At 34.9% G+C, this 17340-nt stretch overlaps 1 protein-coding gene across 5 annotated transcripts in view; it reads left to right on the forward strand.

The window, feature by feature from the left end:
- LOC114331875 (protein transport protein Sec31A) overlaps window positions 1-17340 on the forward strand; it is a 115791-nt gene that overhangs the window by 18837 nt on the left and 79614 nt on the right. For all 5 annotated transcript variants that reach the window (XM_050646258.1, XM_028281557.2, XM_050646251.1 and 2 more), the window contains exons 8-9: window positions 4450-4639; window positions 16155-16372. In XM_050646258.1, the coding sequence (XP_050502215.1) occupies window positions 4450-4639; window positions 16155-16372 (408 nt within the window). The remainder of the gene's footprint in view (window positions 1-4449; window positions 4640-16154; window positions 16373-17340) is intronic.

Raw genomic sequence — 17340 nt, forward strand, 5'->3', positions numbered from 1 at the left:
CCATTTGTCTCATAGTTCCAGAAGTATGCCAAGTTCCACAACTCTGAACGTAAATGTACTACTTTAATAAACCTTATTGTGATTTCATTTGACCACGTATTCATCTTTTCTTTGTATGTTTTGACAAAACCAAATTAAATTTCAACAGAGTACAGGAAATAAAGAGGAAATATAGAGCAACATGCAAAATTTTCCACAACAGTTCGACTTTATCGGCAACGCATCAGCAACTAACTGCAATAGTGTTCAAATACCAGCAAGATTTCGGCCACATGGCTCGGCCATATGCGATATTTTAATTAGATGGCTGTAATGTTGTCAGCAACATACCAAATATATATTTTCAGCAACATATTGCTTCAGAAACTAGCCCGTCTAAATGCCACTTTAGACGTAGACCAATCCATGACTGAGCTGGCGACTCGTGAAAAACAAAATCCCACAACTTCTCATCAGTACAATGAAATGCAGAATGTAGATGACCAGGATCAGCTAATGATAGAAATAGATTCTGAATCTGAGGCCTCATCTTTTTCTGATTAGATCACCACCTCCATTACTTGCATTATTTGCTGTTAAGAAGAAACTCTCATTTTTTTATCAAATAAATTTTGTGTTCTCTGTTGTTTTTGTATTTTGTTTATATATAAAGAACACTGTTGTTTAGTCTCATAATTTTGTATATAATTTCATGATTCTAATACCCTATTTCATCTTTAACAATATCCCTAAGCGCGTCATAGGGTTCATTCTCAGAAAAATCTCCATATCGAGAATATTCTCGAGAATATTCTCAAGAATATTCTCCGATTTTTCATTCTCGAGAATTTTCCAACACTAGGCAGGAATTGTATAATTGATACAAAATGGCTGCGGACAACATTTTTTTATAACCCCTAATGGATTCTGCAATCTGCGGACAACATGAAACTGCAAGAATTGTTGGAAGAAGTCTATGTGCAGCTCAAAATGTTTACCAGCGCTATGAGGAGACTCGTCTAATAACCAGCAGGCCAGCATCCAGGCTAAATCGAATCACCACCCAAAGTGCTGATCGGTTTGTAGTGTCCGCAAGTTTGCTTAATAGAAGAGCTTGTGCGGTTTTCTTATGAAATTAACCTTAAGAGGTGAGAAATGTTGGAGAATGGACCGTTAGAACGAGGCATCGAGCTGCTGGATTATCCTTCAGAAATATTGCTACAGGTGTACCATTACAACGCCGGCAATGGATAGCAAGATTAAATTTTGCCCAGACTCACCTCCATTGGAATGATGTAAATTGGAGCAACGTTCTGTTTTCACATGAGTCGCGTTTTTATCTCAAAGGACCAGACGGATGTTATCGAACATGGAGAAGATCCGGAGAAAGATATGCTGCGGCTTTTACTGATGAGCGACTCCCATTTGGGTGTGGGTAGGTTAAGGGTGTAGACAGAAATCACTTCACAAGCACGCACAAAGTTAGTCTTCACACAAAATGGCTACCTTACGGCTCATAGATACATTGCACAAGTTTTAGTTAGATGATTATGAATTTCATGACTATTTGGGGGCGAACATGACATTTTCGTGCAAGATACCTAACGCTAGACCCCACGCTACCAGAGTTGTCAGATAATATTTTGATGAAGTGGGAATTAGGCGGTTTGTTTGGCCACCACTCAGTCCATACATGAATTCTATTGAACAAATCTGGGATGAGTTGAGCCGAAATATCCGAAGGCATACACCCGCTCCAAGAACTGCCCAGGAGTTACGATAGTTGTTATTGCAAGAATGGGATAACATCGAGCAGAATGTGATCCGTAATTTCATTGAAGGTATGCCTCGTCGCCTAAAAGCTATCATTAATGCAAGAGGGGGAAACACACGCTATTGATGAAGATTTTTTCCAATAATATTTAGTTTTAATAATTTTTTTTGTCAGTTTCTTAACAATAAGTCGCACTTTGTTTTAATCTTTTTCTCATAGGCATCTTTCAGTGCGTCACAGTTTATCGATTTCTTTCTAACGCAATAAATTGTATGTGACAGAAAAAAAGGCACGTCCGTGATTACAGACATTTATAACATTTATTCTAGTTGTCGATAGATGGCGCTATAATCGAAAAAAAAATTATTTACCAATTATATAATAATATATCTACGAATATAATCTGTACAATTTATAAGACTGTACAAATAAAAGAAAATACCATTTTATAAATGCAGTTAACACAATAATTGATTTGTTTTTATGCCAAATTGCAAATAAAATGTGACAACTGTCAGATTTAACTAAAATGTCATGTTAGAATAAATGTTATAAATGTGTATTATCACGGACTTACCTTTTTTTCTATCATTTGTGACGCAGTGAAAAATGCCTATGAAAAGGACCATAACTGTAAACTTGTTATTTCTCGTCAATAAAGCTCAAAAACCAAAATTTTGTTAATAATTTAATATTTATTATTAAAGTTAGTTTACAAAATACAGTACCAATGGTTTACAACCGCAAACAGAAGTTTACAACCGAAAATGTCAACGAGACATCACAATTTCGATGTGACCTAAATTTTTTGCCCGCCAGTGTATATAAAAAAATATGAAACTCCCTAAATTTTGTAAGTCCCCCGTTTTTCCTTAAGAGCAAACAGTAGCGATCAACAGGTAGCAACAAACGCGTTCCAAGATTGCGGCTCTAATTTTGACTATTTTTTCGAGATATTTGGCACACTTATTCGTAATAAATATAATAAAGAATGGCAGTACAGAGCCCAATTTCAGAAATATGTTAGTATGTGGAAATTACTCTATAACTAAATAAAATATTGAAAAAATGAGCCTGTACCGCCATTAAGAAAGACAAAAAAATACACTTTCTTCAAATAAACTTTTTTATCCCGTGCCTAGATTTTGTGTCACATTGGAACTACTAAAAATCGATTTTTTTATAACAAGAAATCGAACGTCACTGACTTGGCAACATTTCGCCCCTACGTGTATAAAAATTATTGTTTTTGATAGTATAAACGCACGGTTATTAGACTTTATTACGGTTGTCTTGAACCGACGGTGCTGGGGAGACTTATATTTTTGACTTTACGTCACAAGAATACACAATCCCATATTTTTAAATGATTTTCGATCATTGAATGTGTGTTATTGTGTATGTATGTGTATTATTTGTGTTATTATTAAATAATAAGACAAATAATACACATTTTATCGTATACCGGGTGGTGAATCGTAAAACGGGCCATAGGAAACTCAATGTAAAATTCTTAATTGTTGAATTTTACATCAAAAGTCATGAGAGAATACTTGTAGAGAATTAAAATCTGTATTAAAATCAAAAGTTAAAATTGTTCTACGATTCAAATGCATTCCAAAATTTTGAAAAATATGGTACATTTGCCCCAATAGATATGCGTCTAAAAGTTAGGCCACACGTTACTATTTAACTGACAGTGCTCACACCATTGACTGAATTAATTTTTTTTTATTATTAATACTTTCTCCGCAACCGAGGGTATCTTATCAACTGTATTGTTTTTAAACAATAAATGATAAAATAAAAATATTGACAGTTCAAAAATGTGAACATTATTGCATTGTGTGTGGCCTAATTTTGGGCTGAAAAACTGAAATGTATTACATTTTTACAAAATTTTGGAATATGTTTAAGTCGTAGACCAATTTTAACAGTTGTTTTCAATACAGATTTCAATCCTCTACAAATAGTTTCTAATGTCTTTTGATGTAAAATAATTAGGGAAGCTGGAATTCAACAGTTTAGAATTTTACGTTGAGTTAATGCAAAATTTTGATGCATGTCAAAATTCTCAATGTGTTTTAATTGTATTCATTTTTTTTTAATCCTGAGAAAACTAATAATTATTTTTGAAAAATTTAAACTCGGAATGAAAGACTACATTATTACCGAGGGCCCTGGAGGGAAAGTCCCTGAAAATTTCTATAATGTTTATTTTAATAAGTTACAGGGCTGAAAATAAAAGAGAAGTGTGATATTTAATTTCAAATATTTCATTCAATAGAAACTGCTTGTTTATTCTAAGGGGATTTCCGCCCTCGGTAATAATGTAATCTTTCATCTTGCGTTTAAATTTTTCTAAAATACTTATTAGTTTTCGCAGGATTAAAAAAAAATCATATTACGATTCAAATGACAGTACACTCGTGACGTAATCGCATCCTTAATGTTCATTGATTAGTCGATCTGGGCAACCGTAGTAATGTCTAAGAACCGTGGTATAAACGTCACTGTCAGTGTCGAATTACCGACGCACTGTTGCCTCACTTTTGAAAGTTCGCAGAACTTTCGCAATCTTGGACCGCGTTTGTTGCTACCTGTTGATCGCTAGTGTGTGCTCCTAATGTTTATATCACAGAAAAGTATACCTTTTTAGCTTTTCTGTTTTCTTAATTGTATATATTTCCTTTTAGTTTGGAGGTAAACTGGTTACGTTTGAACATGAAAAAGCAGCAATCGCACAAGCCTTACAGAATCTGCAACCTGGCCAACAACCGCCTCCAATTCACAGAACAGTTCAGATAAGTCAGGTTATAACTGAAGCTGACTTTGTGCAGAAATCAAACGAATTGGAGAAAACATTAGAATATGGGAATTTTACAGGCGAGTACAAATATAGAACAATAAATAAATAAATAAACATTCTTTATTAGGTACCTACTCATAAAAATCATTGACCAAAGTAAACTATACTTTGTTTGGGTGTTACGTTTATGTGATTAAAAAAGTCCTAACCTTTATATTATATATTATACTATTTCACTAAAGAAGATTTCACTTTTGAGTTTTTACTAAACTTTCGGTCATATTTGTTTACGTAAATGACTTCAAAACCGGAACTAAAGATGCAAGCTCGACTTCTCCATACGTTTCGATCGATGTCACATGTACTATTTTTGTGGTATAATATGGCACTTCTGGTTAGAACTTTTTAACCGGAAATTATATAAAAACCAAAAGTATACATTTGTTCTCATCTTTCTAAGGCACGTCGAATAATATATCGCTTATACCATTTCGGTGACTTTAAAACGGTACTTCCGTTTGCAACTTTAAAACCATCTGAGGCCAAATTTCTCATCTCTAATACCATCCTTGGGTTATAAGCTTCCATTCAACATCTCATTTGTCATTCTATCTGTATTAATAACGGAGGAGTTATATTCGCGGACGGACGCACAGACGGAGAGACAGTCATGAAACCGGAAGTATGTACAGGGTGTCTCATAATGGATTTAAGATTTGAAATTATTCTGGCACCGGTCCTGCGCTGTGTAGGAGGGAGCTGACGGTGTAGATAGGTTGCGCCGACATGCGGATTTCAGTATTGGTCCCAAGATAATCCGCGGCAAAAGCATCAACGACAATTACACTCCAAAAAACTGACCGTATGGTGTGACATGTCCGTCTTGGACAAAATAGGGCCGTACTTTTTTGAAGGTGGAGCAGGACGTATGGTTACTGTGAACAGCGTAGCGCAGCTACACCACCATGATTCAACGTGGTTTCAACAAGATGGTGCCACGGCATATACTGCGGCAATGTTGATCAACGCATTTACAGAACTGTTTCGTGGCACGGTTATTTCCATGAATGGAGATATTCCGTTTCTTCCACGATCCCCAGACCTGACCCCCTTAGATTTTTTTTCTATAGGAGTACCTAAAGAGTATCGTCTACACCGATCCAGTACCAGAAACCATCCAGCAACTGAAAGACTGCATTACCAATGCTATACGTAACGTACCCATTCAGATGTGACAGCGAATTTTCCGCAGCTTGCGCTCTAGGCTAACAGCCTGCTACGAAGAAGACGGCCAGCATTTAAACGATGTTTTGTTTTAGCAATACATCCGCATTTTTAAGGTATCTAGCAAGTGTATTAAAATTGCTCTACAATGATTTGTATGTTTGTTTTATTTCTTTAAAACCTTAAATCCATTATGAGACACCCTGTATTTAGTCTCGTCTTGCTAAGGCGCGTCGAATAATATATCGCTTGTACTATTCCGGCGACTTTAAAACAGTACTTCCGGTTGCATTTTTAAAAGCGGAAGTCTTAGTTCAAATTTCTCCCATTTAATACCATCCTTGGGTCATAAAGGTACGTATCCATACGTTGGTGCTCCGTGTAGCAGCTCCACTTAGTGGATACGTTGGTGCTCGCCGCTCGACGCTCACCCTTTCTGTTTCTTTTAGTGCCTTCGTTATGACATTATTTGCTTGTTCAATGTCTTCTATGTCGTTTTCTAAGTTTTGTACCGGGTGTCCCAATAAGAATGGCTCTCGGCCATATCTCAGGAACCGTTTATAGTAAAGCTTTGAAATAAAAAATTTTATAACAAAAGTTGCCTCAGGAAAAGCCTGGAAATTATTTTCATAATTGTGGGACCACCGCTAGAGGGCGTAATTGAATATCAAAAATTAAAAAATCTAAATTTTACAAAATTTTCCTAATGAAGGGGCACTGGAAATCCGATCGTCGTATTCTTCATAAAATTCTACGCATATTTGATTTGACAAGTTTAGGTCTACCTTTGGAAATAAGAGGTGGGGGTGAGTGGGAACCTTGTTATGAAAAACTGGCTGTGAGTCCGGTTCTGCTTAATCAAATTTTGCACACTTGGTCTTGTTGAAGACAGATCTTTTTCGTCAATGTAAAAGTTATGATTTCGAACCAACTTACTGAGTAATATGCCAGCTAGAAGGCGTTATTTAATTTTTTTCAGAAATCTAGTGTTCCTTGGAAAATATTAAATACAAACATGCATTTTTAATACCATATTACAAAATTAGACAAAATTAGCAACAGAATAGCGAAAACCGCATGTTAATACCTTTTTTCTATCTCGAGATATCTTACAAAACGTGTAAATTTAAAAACATAACTGTTACTGTCACCGGTAAACGAAATAATTCATTAAAAGTAGTGTGCTATGGAAACAACAAAGAAACATTTTCCAGCTGTCAACGCATATTAGGTCTTTTCAACGCTTCTCATTTGTTTCGAGCCTCGTTCATATCTCGTATATTAATATTATACACGGATTATACGGCATATGATAGAGGCTCGAAACAAATGAGAAGCGTTGAAAAGCCCTATTACAAAGAAATAAAAACAACTATTTAGTGATGACATAAACGTTCAAATTTTTGCCCATCATTTTCGTTGCAAACATTTACTCTTTCAAGAGTAGATTGAACAGCAGTCTCAATTTCTGCTCTCGATATGCTTTGAATGGCGTTTAGTATTCTCTGGATAATGTATTCTAGAGTAGTATATGATGGGCAACAATTTGAATATTTAGGTCGTCACTAAGTAGTTCTTTTTGTTCTGTGTTATATTTAATTTTAATAGTATTGTTTCTCTTTATATTGTTGTTTTAATTAATTATGTTTTTATACGTTGACATCTGGAAAATGTTATTTTGTTTTTTTCCACAGCACACTACTTTTCATTAACTTAGTTTACCGGTGATAGTAACAGTTATGTATAAAATTTACACGTTTCTCGAGATATCTTGAGATAGACAAAAGGTATCGACATGCGGTTTTCGCTATTCTATTGCTAATTTAATCTAAATTTATAAAGTATGATTAAAAATGCATACTTGTATTTAATATTTTCCAAAGAAAACTAGATTTCTGAAAAAAATTAAATAACGCCTCCCAGCTGGCTTATTACTTATTAGGATGGTTCAAAATTATCACGCTTACATCGAAGAAAAAGATCTGTCTTCAACAAGACCCAGTTTTCAAAATTTGATTTAGCAGAACCGGACTTACAGCCATTTTTTCATAACAAGGTTCCCACTCACCCCCACCTCTTATTTGCAAAGGTAGAGTTAAACTTGTTAAATCAAATATGCGCAGAATTTGATGAAGAATACAATAATCGGATTTCCAGTGCCCCTTCATTAGGAAAATTTTGTAAAATTTAGATTTTTTTATTTTTGATATTCAATTACGCCCTCTAGCGGTGGACCCACAATTATGAAAATAATTTCCAGGCTTTTCCTGAGGCAACTTTTGTTATAAAATTTTTTATTTCAAAGCTCTACTATAAACCGTTCCTGAGATATGGCCGAGAGCCATTCTTATTGGGACACCCGGTACATGGGTTAGTATAATCTTCATACAGGTTGTTGTTTTCTGGGGGAATCCATTTCTTCTTCTTTCGTGTTTTGAAGATCTTCTTGGTGCTTTTGAAATTGACATTTAATCGTATCTTTGCTCGGATTAATCTGTGGTCGCTTCCTATCGAAAATTTATTAAGTACTTCAATGTCTTTAATTATTTCTTTTGTGTTTGTTGTGATAAAATCTATCTCATTTTTAACACTGCCATCTGGGCTTATCCATGTCCATTTACGCTGAGGCTTTTTATGAAAAAAGAGTTCATCATGGATAAATTTTCCTGGTGTAAGAAATTGAGCAGTCTTTGCCCTCGTTCATTTCTGTCGCCATACCCATACTTGCTCATTGCTACATCTGCATCATCGTGTTTAAAGTCAATTTTCGCATTAAAGTCGCCCATAATAGGGAACTTGCACTAAAAAATTTTTTGCATAAAATTGTTAATTTATGTTTTAAAATGCTATATTCAAAATATTACGTCTTAACAATGAATAGTGTACGTACAACATCTGATCAAAGTTCCGCGCCTAAAATTTCCATTTCAAACAACTTCAAAAGCGAGAGCTGGGGTCTGACGTCATAGGCCACTCGTATCGTTTGCTCGTTCGGTGGGCTATTGCATTTAATGCAGTTTGCCAATAGATAAATAATATAGTTGAAATATCTTGTTTTACTCTGTGGCAAAAATGATTTTTTCTGTGACAGGCAAAATATTAACATTTTATCTCTGTTGACATGTATCAAAAAGATCTTTTTTATGAAATTACTTTTGTCGTTTTTTGTGTTGAAGAACAAAGAAGAAACAAGTAACTTAAAAATAAACAAAACTTTTAGTAATAAAAGTAAGAGTAACTAAAAAGTATTGGTGCTACTATAGTATGCGGTCTACAGTCGGGTTTCTACTGTAGCTTGCGGTCTACCGAGGAATGCGGTGTAAGTATAAGCTGAGATGATAAAGATATTAACTTGTAAAATTACAATAATGATTCTTCTTATTTATGCGTATTATTAACTTTGTAAAGAAGGATTTTGTTGGCTATGTACACGTTCTATCGGTACGTCTGCTAATCACCATAATATCTTCTCAGAAGGCTTTGAACACAATAATGAAAGGCTCCAGTAGGTACTAATAAACATTACAATAAAATAGAATCTTTATTATAATGCAAATTACACCGTAATCTTTTCCAGGATATACGAAATCCTTCGATTAGAGGTAGGTAGATCAAACCCACGGGGTAAACCGTATACTATAATATAATGGTACCAAACTATTGTTATAAACGGTTTAAACATGCTTATTAATAACTCTTACTTATTTGCCTTGACACCTCGCATTTCTCCAATAGAATAGCTTTCACTACTTTTTATAAAAGTTGCCACCATGAAGACATCAACGGTAGGTAAGTTGTTAGACTTACCCTCGTCCGTCATATGCGTTTTCAACTCTTTACAAAGTAGCACTCAACTTTATCAATTTCAGTTTAAAACTAAGCTGATTGGGGAACTACTTATTATAATATATAAGATGAGCATAAACAATACCTAGGAATTTTCCATTAAAGATGATTAAAATGTAATATACCCGTGATACCTACCCTAATCCCGTTGTTTCTGACTGCTAAGCCCGGTTGACCGTGGCCCGTGACGTCGGACCAATAGAAGGACGTTCAAGAGCCTCCTAAGATATTTGAATTTTATAGCATTTTCAAAGCGTCGTAATTAGCGTACGGGTTAAAAATATTTGTTTTTTTCGCATGCAAGCGTTTTAAGATCATATTACCTTATGTTTTTTAATATCATTTTAATATTTAAAAATTTATGCAAGTTCCCTATTGTGTAATATGCTGGTGTTAGGTCATCATAAAATTTTTCAATCTATTCATCTGAATGGCTCGTCATTGGAGCATATGTCTGGATTATCTTTATCTAAGGTTATATCTTACATTTAGTTTGAAGATGAGGTACACAATCCTCGGACTTATGCCGTTAATTTTACTACACCATATGAAGCTTCTTCTCCTTTAAAATGAAATAAATGTCCCAATTTAAGAGTAATTTGGGCTTCTCCTCTTCGTCTGATTTCGTTGAGGCCGATTATGTTCCATTTTATTGTTTTCAGCTCTTCCTCCAGTTTCATCATTTTCTGGTCAGAGTTCTAACATTGTATGAGGTAATATGCATTTGTCGTTCTTTGTGGTAGCCTGATTTTTCCGGGGATTCTTAGCACCCTCTGCTCCAACCCTTTTCCACCCTCTACCTTGGTTGGCGGTGTTGAAGCCGCCAGAGGCTGAGGGCCGTTCAGTAGTTTCGTCTTTCATGGAAATTTTTCTTTGGGGTTTCAAGCCATTAAAACGCCACGCTTGGCTAGTGCGTGTTGGCGAGTTGGTTTGGATGTGGAGGGAGGAAAGGGTGGAGATGGGATTGCTTTGGGTTTGGACATGGTTTTCCCGGTGAAGGGATGCTGGGGAAATCCATGAGCTCGCGTGGGCAAGTGTGCTCTTCCTGAAGTAGATCTATCCCCTGTCGTGATCGCAGAGAAGTATGTACCCGCTACCGCTACTATTAGAACTACATACCCAGTATGAGGATGTCGTGTTGAGTCCTTAAGGGACGGAAAGGGAGCCAAACTATCGGAACTAGGGAAACACTGACTCTAAACTATCTTCTTCTTCTTCTTTAAGTACCGTGCCCAAATTTAGGCGTGGGTAGCTTCCATAACAATTTGCCGATATCGTTCTCGATCTTGTGCGGCATGTAACAATTGATCTGCTGATAAGCCAGTCCATTGACGAAGGTTTCGGAGCCATGAATATTTCTTTCGACCAATTCCTCTTTTTCCGTCGATCTTTCCATTGAGTATTAACTGCAGCATCCTGTATCTGCTACCTCTCATTATATGCCCCAGATATTCAAGTTTTCTCTTTTTTATCATCTTCATTAAGTCACCTTCGCCTTGGCCTACTCTGTTTAAGACTTCTCTGTTTGAAATGCGGTGAACCCAAGATATTCTGAGCATTCTACGATACGACCACATCTCAAAGGCTTCTAATTTGTTTATCATGTTAACCTTCATGATCCAGGTTTCACATCCATATAGTAATACAGGATACACATAACATTTTAGGAACTTGATTCTTAGTTGTAAGTTCAGCTGAGAGTTGCTCAGAATAGATCTAAGTTTCATAAATGCTCCTGTTGCAATTTCTATACGAGTTTTAATTTCTTCATCCGGATTTAGTGTCTCGTTTATCCAACATCCTAGGTATTTAAAATGGTTAACTTTTGTTATTGATTCATCACTGACAATTAGTTGCATAGGGCCGACGTCTTGTTTACTAACCACAAGTAACTTTGTCTTTGTTGCATTTATGTTAAGTCCGTTATTGGAGCATTCTCTAGTGACTCGATCTATAAGGAGTTGAAGATCTTCGATATTTTCAGCCATGATCGCGGGGTCGTCTGCATATCTGATGTTGTTAATAGTTTCTCCCCCGATTCGAACTCCACATTGTCCTTCCAAGGCTTCATTAAAAATTATTTCTGAGTATACATTAAACAAAGTTGGGGATAACACACAACCCTGTTTGACACCTCTTTGAATGCAAATTTTGTCCGTTTATTTGCCGTCTACCAGAATAGAAGCTTCTTGATTCCAATATAGATGTTGTAAAAGTCTCAGATCTTTATCATCTATTCCAATCATTTCTAGATATTCAAACAACCTATCATGTTGAACTCTATCAAACGCCTTCTCAAAATCTATAAAGCAGACGTAAATTGGTTTCTGTACTTCCCATGATCGTTGAAGTAATGTTAACATTGAGAACAAAGCTTCCCTTGTTCCCAATCCTTCTCTGAAACCGAATTGTTTGTTTCCCATTGTCTCTTCACATTTCTGCTTGATTCTATTAAGAATTATCTTAAGAAGTAGCTTGAGAGAGTGGCTCATGAGACTAATTAGTCTAAAGTCTTTACATGATGATGTATTAGGTTTTTTTGGGAGTGGAATAAATGTAGACTCTAACCATATCTGTGGCATCATTCCAGTCTCGTATATATGGTTATAAATGTTTGTTAGTTGTGAGACATTGTCGTCATCCAGAAGTTTGAGCCAGTCTGATGGTATTTGGTCAGGGCCTGGAGATTTCCCATTTTTGCTCTGTTTGATGGCTTTCTCTACTTCCGATTTTAAAATACTAGGACCAATATTCGTATATTTTGTGGTGTTAAGTGGTGGCCTCGTATCCAGGAAGAGCTCTTTTATATAGTTAGTCCATCTTCCTTTTTTTCATCCAAGTCGAGAATTATTTTACCTTAGGAGTTTCTCATAAAGTGAGGAGTTCTTTTTCTCTGAGTGTAGGTAATTTCTTTAAGTTTTTTATGTATATTAAACTCGTCATGTTTTCTTTGTAGTTCTTCCATTTCACGACATCTTTGTTCCATCCAGTCCTCTTTTGCTCGCTTAACCTCGTATCTTATTTGTCGATATATCTCTCTATACCGAATCTCGTCTTTGTTTTTCCAATTTCTTCTTTGTTGAATCAGGTCTAGTATTCTATCGTTCATCCAATCCTTTTTCTTTATTGGGTCTTTTTCTGGTTTCAAAACTTGGTTTGCTATGGTGACGATGGCGGAATTCATGGTATCTAGATTTTGACCGATATTTTCTTGTTCAGATCTTTCTAACTGTTTTAAACTATACTTTATAGTTTTTCTAAACTATACTTTTATTTAAAGGTTTACAACATCCATAATCGTAAGGTTAGGAAGATGTTGTTTCGCGGGGTAGTCATTCAGACACCCATCTCGCACAAATGCTAACTATAATAGTACTCTTAATAATGAAATATTAATGCCTCTGTTTTACCACTCTTCGGGTTTTTATATCAATCTTTATTTTGGACTTTGAAAGTAAACGGTACGTGAGTATCGTTACTTACTAATAGCGAGGTTACCTAAACAAACTCCATCAATCAACCTTCGCTTTATTTGTGATTATAAAAACAACATCTTCTGTATCGACCTAATTATGCTTAAATTATATACATATTTTGGATACATATTATACCGGGTGTCCACTTATATTTTCCCCCATTTTAACGGCCTATAGCTTCTAAACGGCTCAAGATAGAAATATGCGGTTTTCGCTGAAATGTTTTATTTTAGTAAAAGTTTTGTCTGAATGGACTGAATTTTTTATATCGCTTTCAAATACGAAAAGAAAAATGGCGGATTTTTGAAAAAAACGTTGTTGACTTTTTTTTAAATGGAACACCCAGTATATTTTTTTGTAAATTGAAAGAAAGGTCATTCACCTATCCAGCGATATAAAGTTTTCAAAATCGGTTGTCAAATCACTGAGTAATTAATTTTTAAAATGAAAGGTGTAACGTGGATATCACATACCTAAATAGCATAACTAAGCAAATTGATATTAGTGATGTAACGAATATTCGTATTCGCATTCGCATTCGCGAATATTCGCATTCGCATCCGCATTCGCGAAATTTGTGCGAATGTTTGGCGAATATGAAAACCAGAAAAAAAATAATTTTAAGATAATATTAGGTTAATAAAATCAAAATCTATTCACTTCTCATCTTTTTTTATTAAGAAAAGATAACTTAACCTCAAACATGCAGCTACTCTCAAATGGAAATATGCAGGACACAACAGCAGACAAAGAGATGAAAGATGGAATGAAGCGATAACTCAATGGAGACCTTGGGACTACAAAAGAGAGAGGGACAGACCACAGACGAGATGGTCGGATGACCTAAAAAGATACGCAGGTACCAGATCGACAGCATTAGCACTGAACCGAGAAGAGTGGAAAAATAAGGGGGAGGCCTACGTTCAAATTTGGACAAATGAAGGGCAATACATAGATAGAACTTAACCTTGTATCCTAATCACATTATCAGCCTTCACTTTTTTTATTATTTGGTATTATGTAATAAAGCTTAAGATTCAGATTGATTTACACTAAATATCAATTAAGTTGTCATTATAAATTTAGGAAACATTACAAAAATAGAAACAAATTTAAAAAAAAACTGAACATTCGCATTCGCATCCACATTCGCGAATGTCGGTAGCAGATATTCGCATTCGCATTCGTATTCGCGAATGTTCAAAAAATGACATTCGTTACATCACTAATTGATATTATGTTATGTAATTTCCACATTGCATCTCTCATTTTAAAAATTAATTGCTCAGTCATTTGACCACCGATTTTAAAAAAATTTATATCGTTGGATAGGGAAATGACCGTTTTTTCAAGTTTTTAGGTAAATTACCATTTTTTATGTCGCTTTTAAATAAAAAATAGCGGATTTTTGTAAAAAAAACGTTGCTGACTTTTTTATTGAAACACCCAGTATATTTTTTTGTAGCTTGAAAAAACGGTCATTTACCTATCCAGCGATATTAAATTTTTTAAAATCGGTTGTCAAATGACTGAGCAAATAATTTTTAAAATGAAAGTTGCAATGTGGAAATCACATAACATAATATCATTTGGCTTAGTTATGTTATTTAGGTATGTGATATCCACGTTGCACCGCTCATTTTAAAAATTTTGAAAAACTTTATATCGCTGGATAGGTGAATGACTTTTCTTTCAATTTACAAAAAAAATATACTGGGTGTTCCATTAAAAAAAAGTCAACAACGTTTTTTTCAAAAATCCGCCATTTTTCTTTTCGTATTTGAAAGCTTTTACAAAACTTTTACTAAAATAAAACATTTCATCGAAAACCGCATATTTCTATCTTAAGCCGTTTAGGAGTTATAGGCAGTTAAAATGGGGGAAAATATAAGTGGACACCCGGTATTATACAGTAAGGGTTTTTCCCTTACTGTACAAGGAACTACTTTCCATTAAATCTACCTGTCGTTTAATTGAAATCAATTTATATATTCACATTAACATTATGACGTGGATTTTATGTCCTTATTTCAAAATCGTTCGTTTACTTCAAAATATTTAAAATACACTCACGGACAATAATATTGCATAATATTTTGAAATTATCGTGTGAACTAAAATTTTTTGTGCTGTCCCCATTGTCATATAATTAGGATTTCTTTTCCGAATGCGATGTTTTATTGTATCATATAAATGGTATAATAGGATTTAAATTTAATATGGACTATATGGTGGCCAATTTTGAAATTGAATCTCATCAAGGTAATTGTTCATTATTCTACCAACATGAAGACCTGCGTCATGGTGCATTAACACGAATTTGTTATCCAATATGGCTGGCAAATGGCAAAACATGATCTTCTAAAATGTTTTTAATGTACCTATCACCTGTCATTCACCCAATCACCTCCACAAGTTCGGTCTCTCCTTTCCAAGAAATACCACTCCATAGCACTATGCCGCTACCACCAAAATTAACACTCTGTATGAGGTTACATCTGGCACATCGTTCAGCACATGGATGCAATATATACAAAACTTCGTCTACAGAAGAGTTGGCGAACAGTATGTCAGTTGTAACCTCATACAGAGCGTTAGTTTTGGTGGTGGCGGTATAGTACTACAAAGCGGTATTGCTTTGAAAGGACATACCGGACACGTGGAGGTGATCGGCGAATGCCAACTGATACGTACATTGAAAACATTGTAGATCATGTTTTGCCATTTGAAAGCCATGTTGGATATGACATATGGCTGCTAATGCACATCTTCATACCGTTAGCAAAGTGAGTACTTACCTTGATGAGATTCAATTTAAAAATTATACTGGCCAGCATATAGCCCAGATCAGATTTTAATCCGATTATAGCATTTATTTGATACTTTAAAACATCGCATTTGGAAAAGAAATCCTATTCCTATGATACAGGGGGGCTAAGGAAAGCAGCAAGAAAAAATTTTATTCCACCTGCATATGCAATATTTCTGTCCGAGAGTATATAAATTATATATTCTGTTATATGACTAGTTTTTGTTTTGTTTTTAGACTATTGTAAAGAAAAATCTAACCAAACCAACGACCAACACAAGAAATACATCTGGCATTTCTTGAAAGCGAACTTTGAAGAAGTTCCTCGGGTGGAGTTGTTGAATCTGTTGGGTTATAACCTCACGGATGTTAATGATAAGTTAAATGTGCATGCTGGCGTGCAAAACGAAAATAATATAGACGGACTAAGTGAAGATTTTATCAGCTCAAATAGGGTAAGTCTCTCAATGTTTCACTTCTTTTATATCAGTTTATATTTGTTGCTAGTAAATAATATAAAGTTATAGTTTCGTGCTGAGATTAAGTCTATGGAGTTGAGCTGTGATATAGTCATTAAGACTTTAATTTCGATAATATGTCGAAATTTTTAAGAACTTTGAGAGCTCTAACAAAAATTTCGATATAATTTCGAAATTGTACATTAATGTCATAAACACCCTGTACAAATAAATAAAAACGCACCTAATACAAAAAAAAATTATACAAATTACCCAAAAATTAAAAAAAAACGAAATAATCTTTTAGAGTTCAATGTTAGTATTAGATTTAGGATAACATTCAATGTTAGTATTAGTATACGAAATAGTGACTATTAAGTAAAAAAATTGTAAAATTGGCGAATGCATTTGGTGTTCGCAGTGATAGAAACCCAAAAGAAAATCACTCATTTGCAATAAAATTAGAATTGTCAAAAACCGATCACCATCACTATTAAAAAACGTTTAAACTTTCATACATTCGTCGTCATAAGTTGCTCGACGATCCGTTGTGGATCTTGGCCTGCTCGCAAAGAAGTCACCACTCCTGTCCATTCCTGGCAACTTCCTTCCATCTTCTTACCCTTAGAATCTCTAGGTCTTCTTCCACATCATCAATCCATCTTCTTCGTGGTCGTCCTCTACTTCTTGTGCACTCTGGTTTTGAAAATGTTAATCTCTTCGTGTATTCGTGATCTGACATCCTAGCAATGTGTTACGTCTATCTAAGTCTCTGCACTTGTAACGAATTTCACAATATCTGGATCGGTGTAGTCTGATTTTTTGCATGAGAGTTTAATGAAAGGGTAACAAATCAATTGGAAGTTCTGTCGGACAAAATACATGTGACGTTTTCGTGGTCTGATCGTTCCAAATTTTTAACCTGTTCCACAATTAAAACTTCCCCTGTTCCAGTGTTCCTATAT

Source organism: Diabrotica virgifera, chromosome 1 (assembly GCF_917563875.1).
Source record: "Diabrotica virgifera virgifera chromosome 1, PGI_DIABVI_V3a".
Lineage (NCBI taxonomy): Eukaryota > Metazoa > Arthropoda > Insecta > Coleoptera > Chrysomelidae > Diabrotica > Diabrotica virgifera.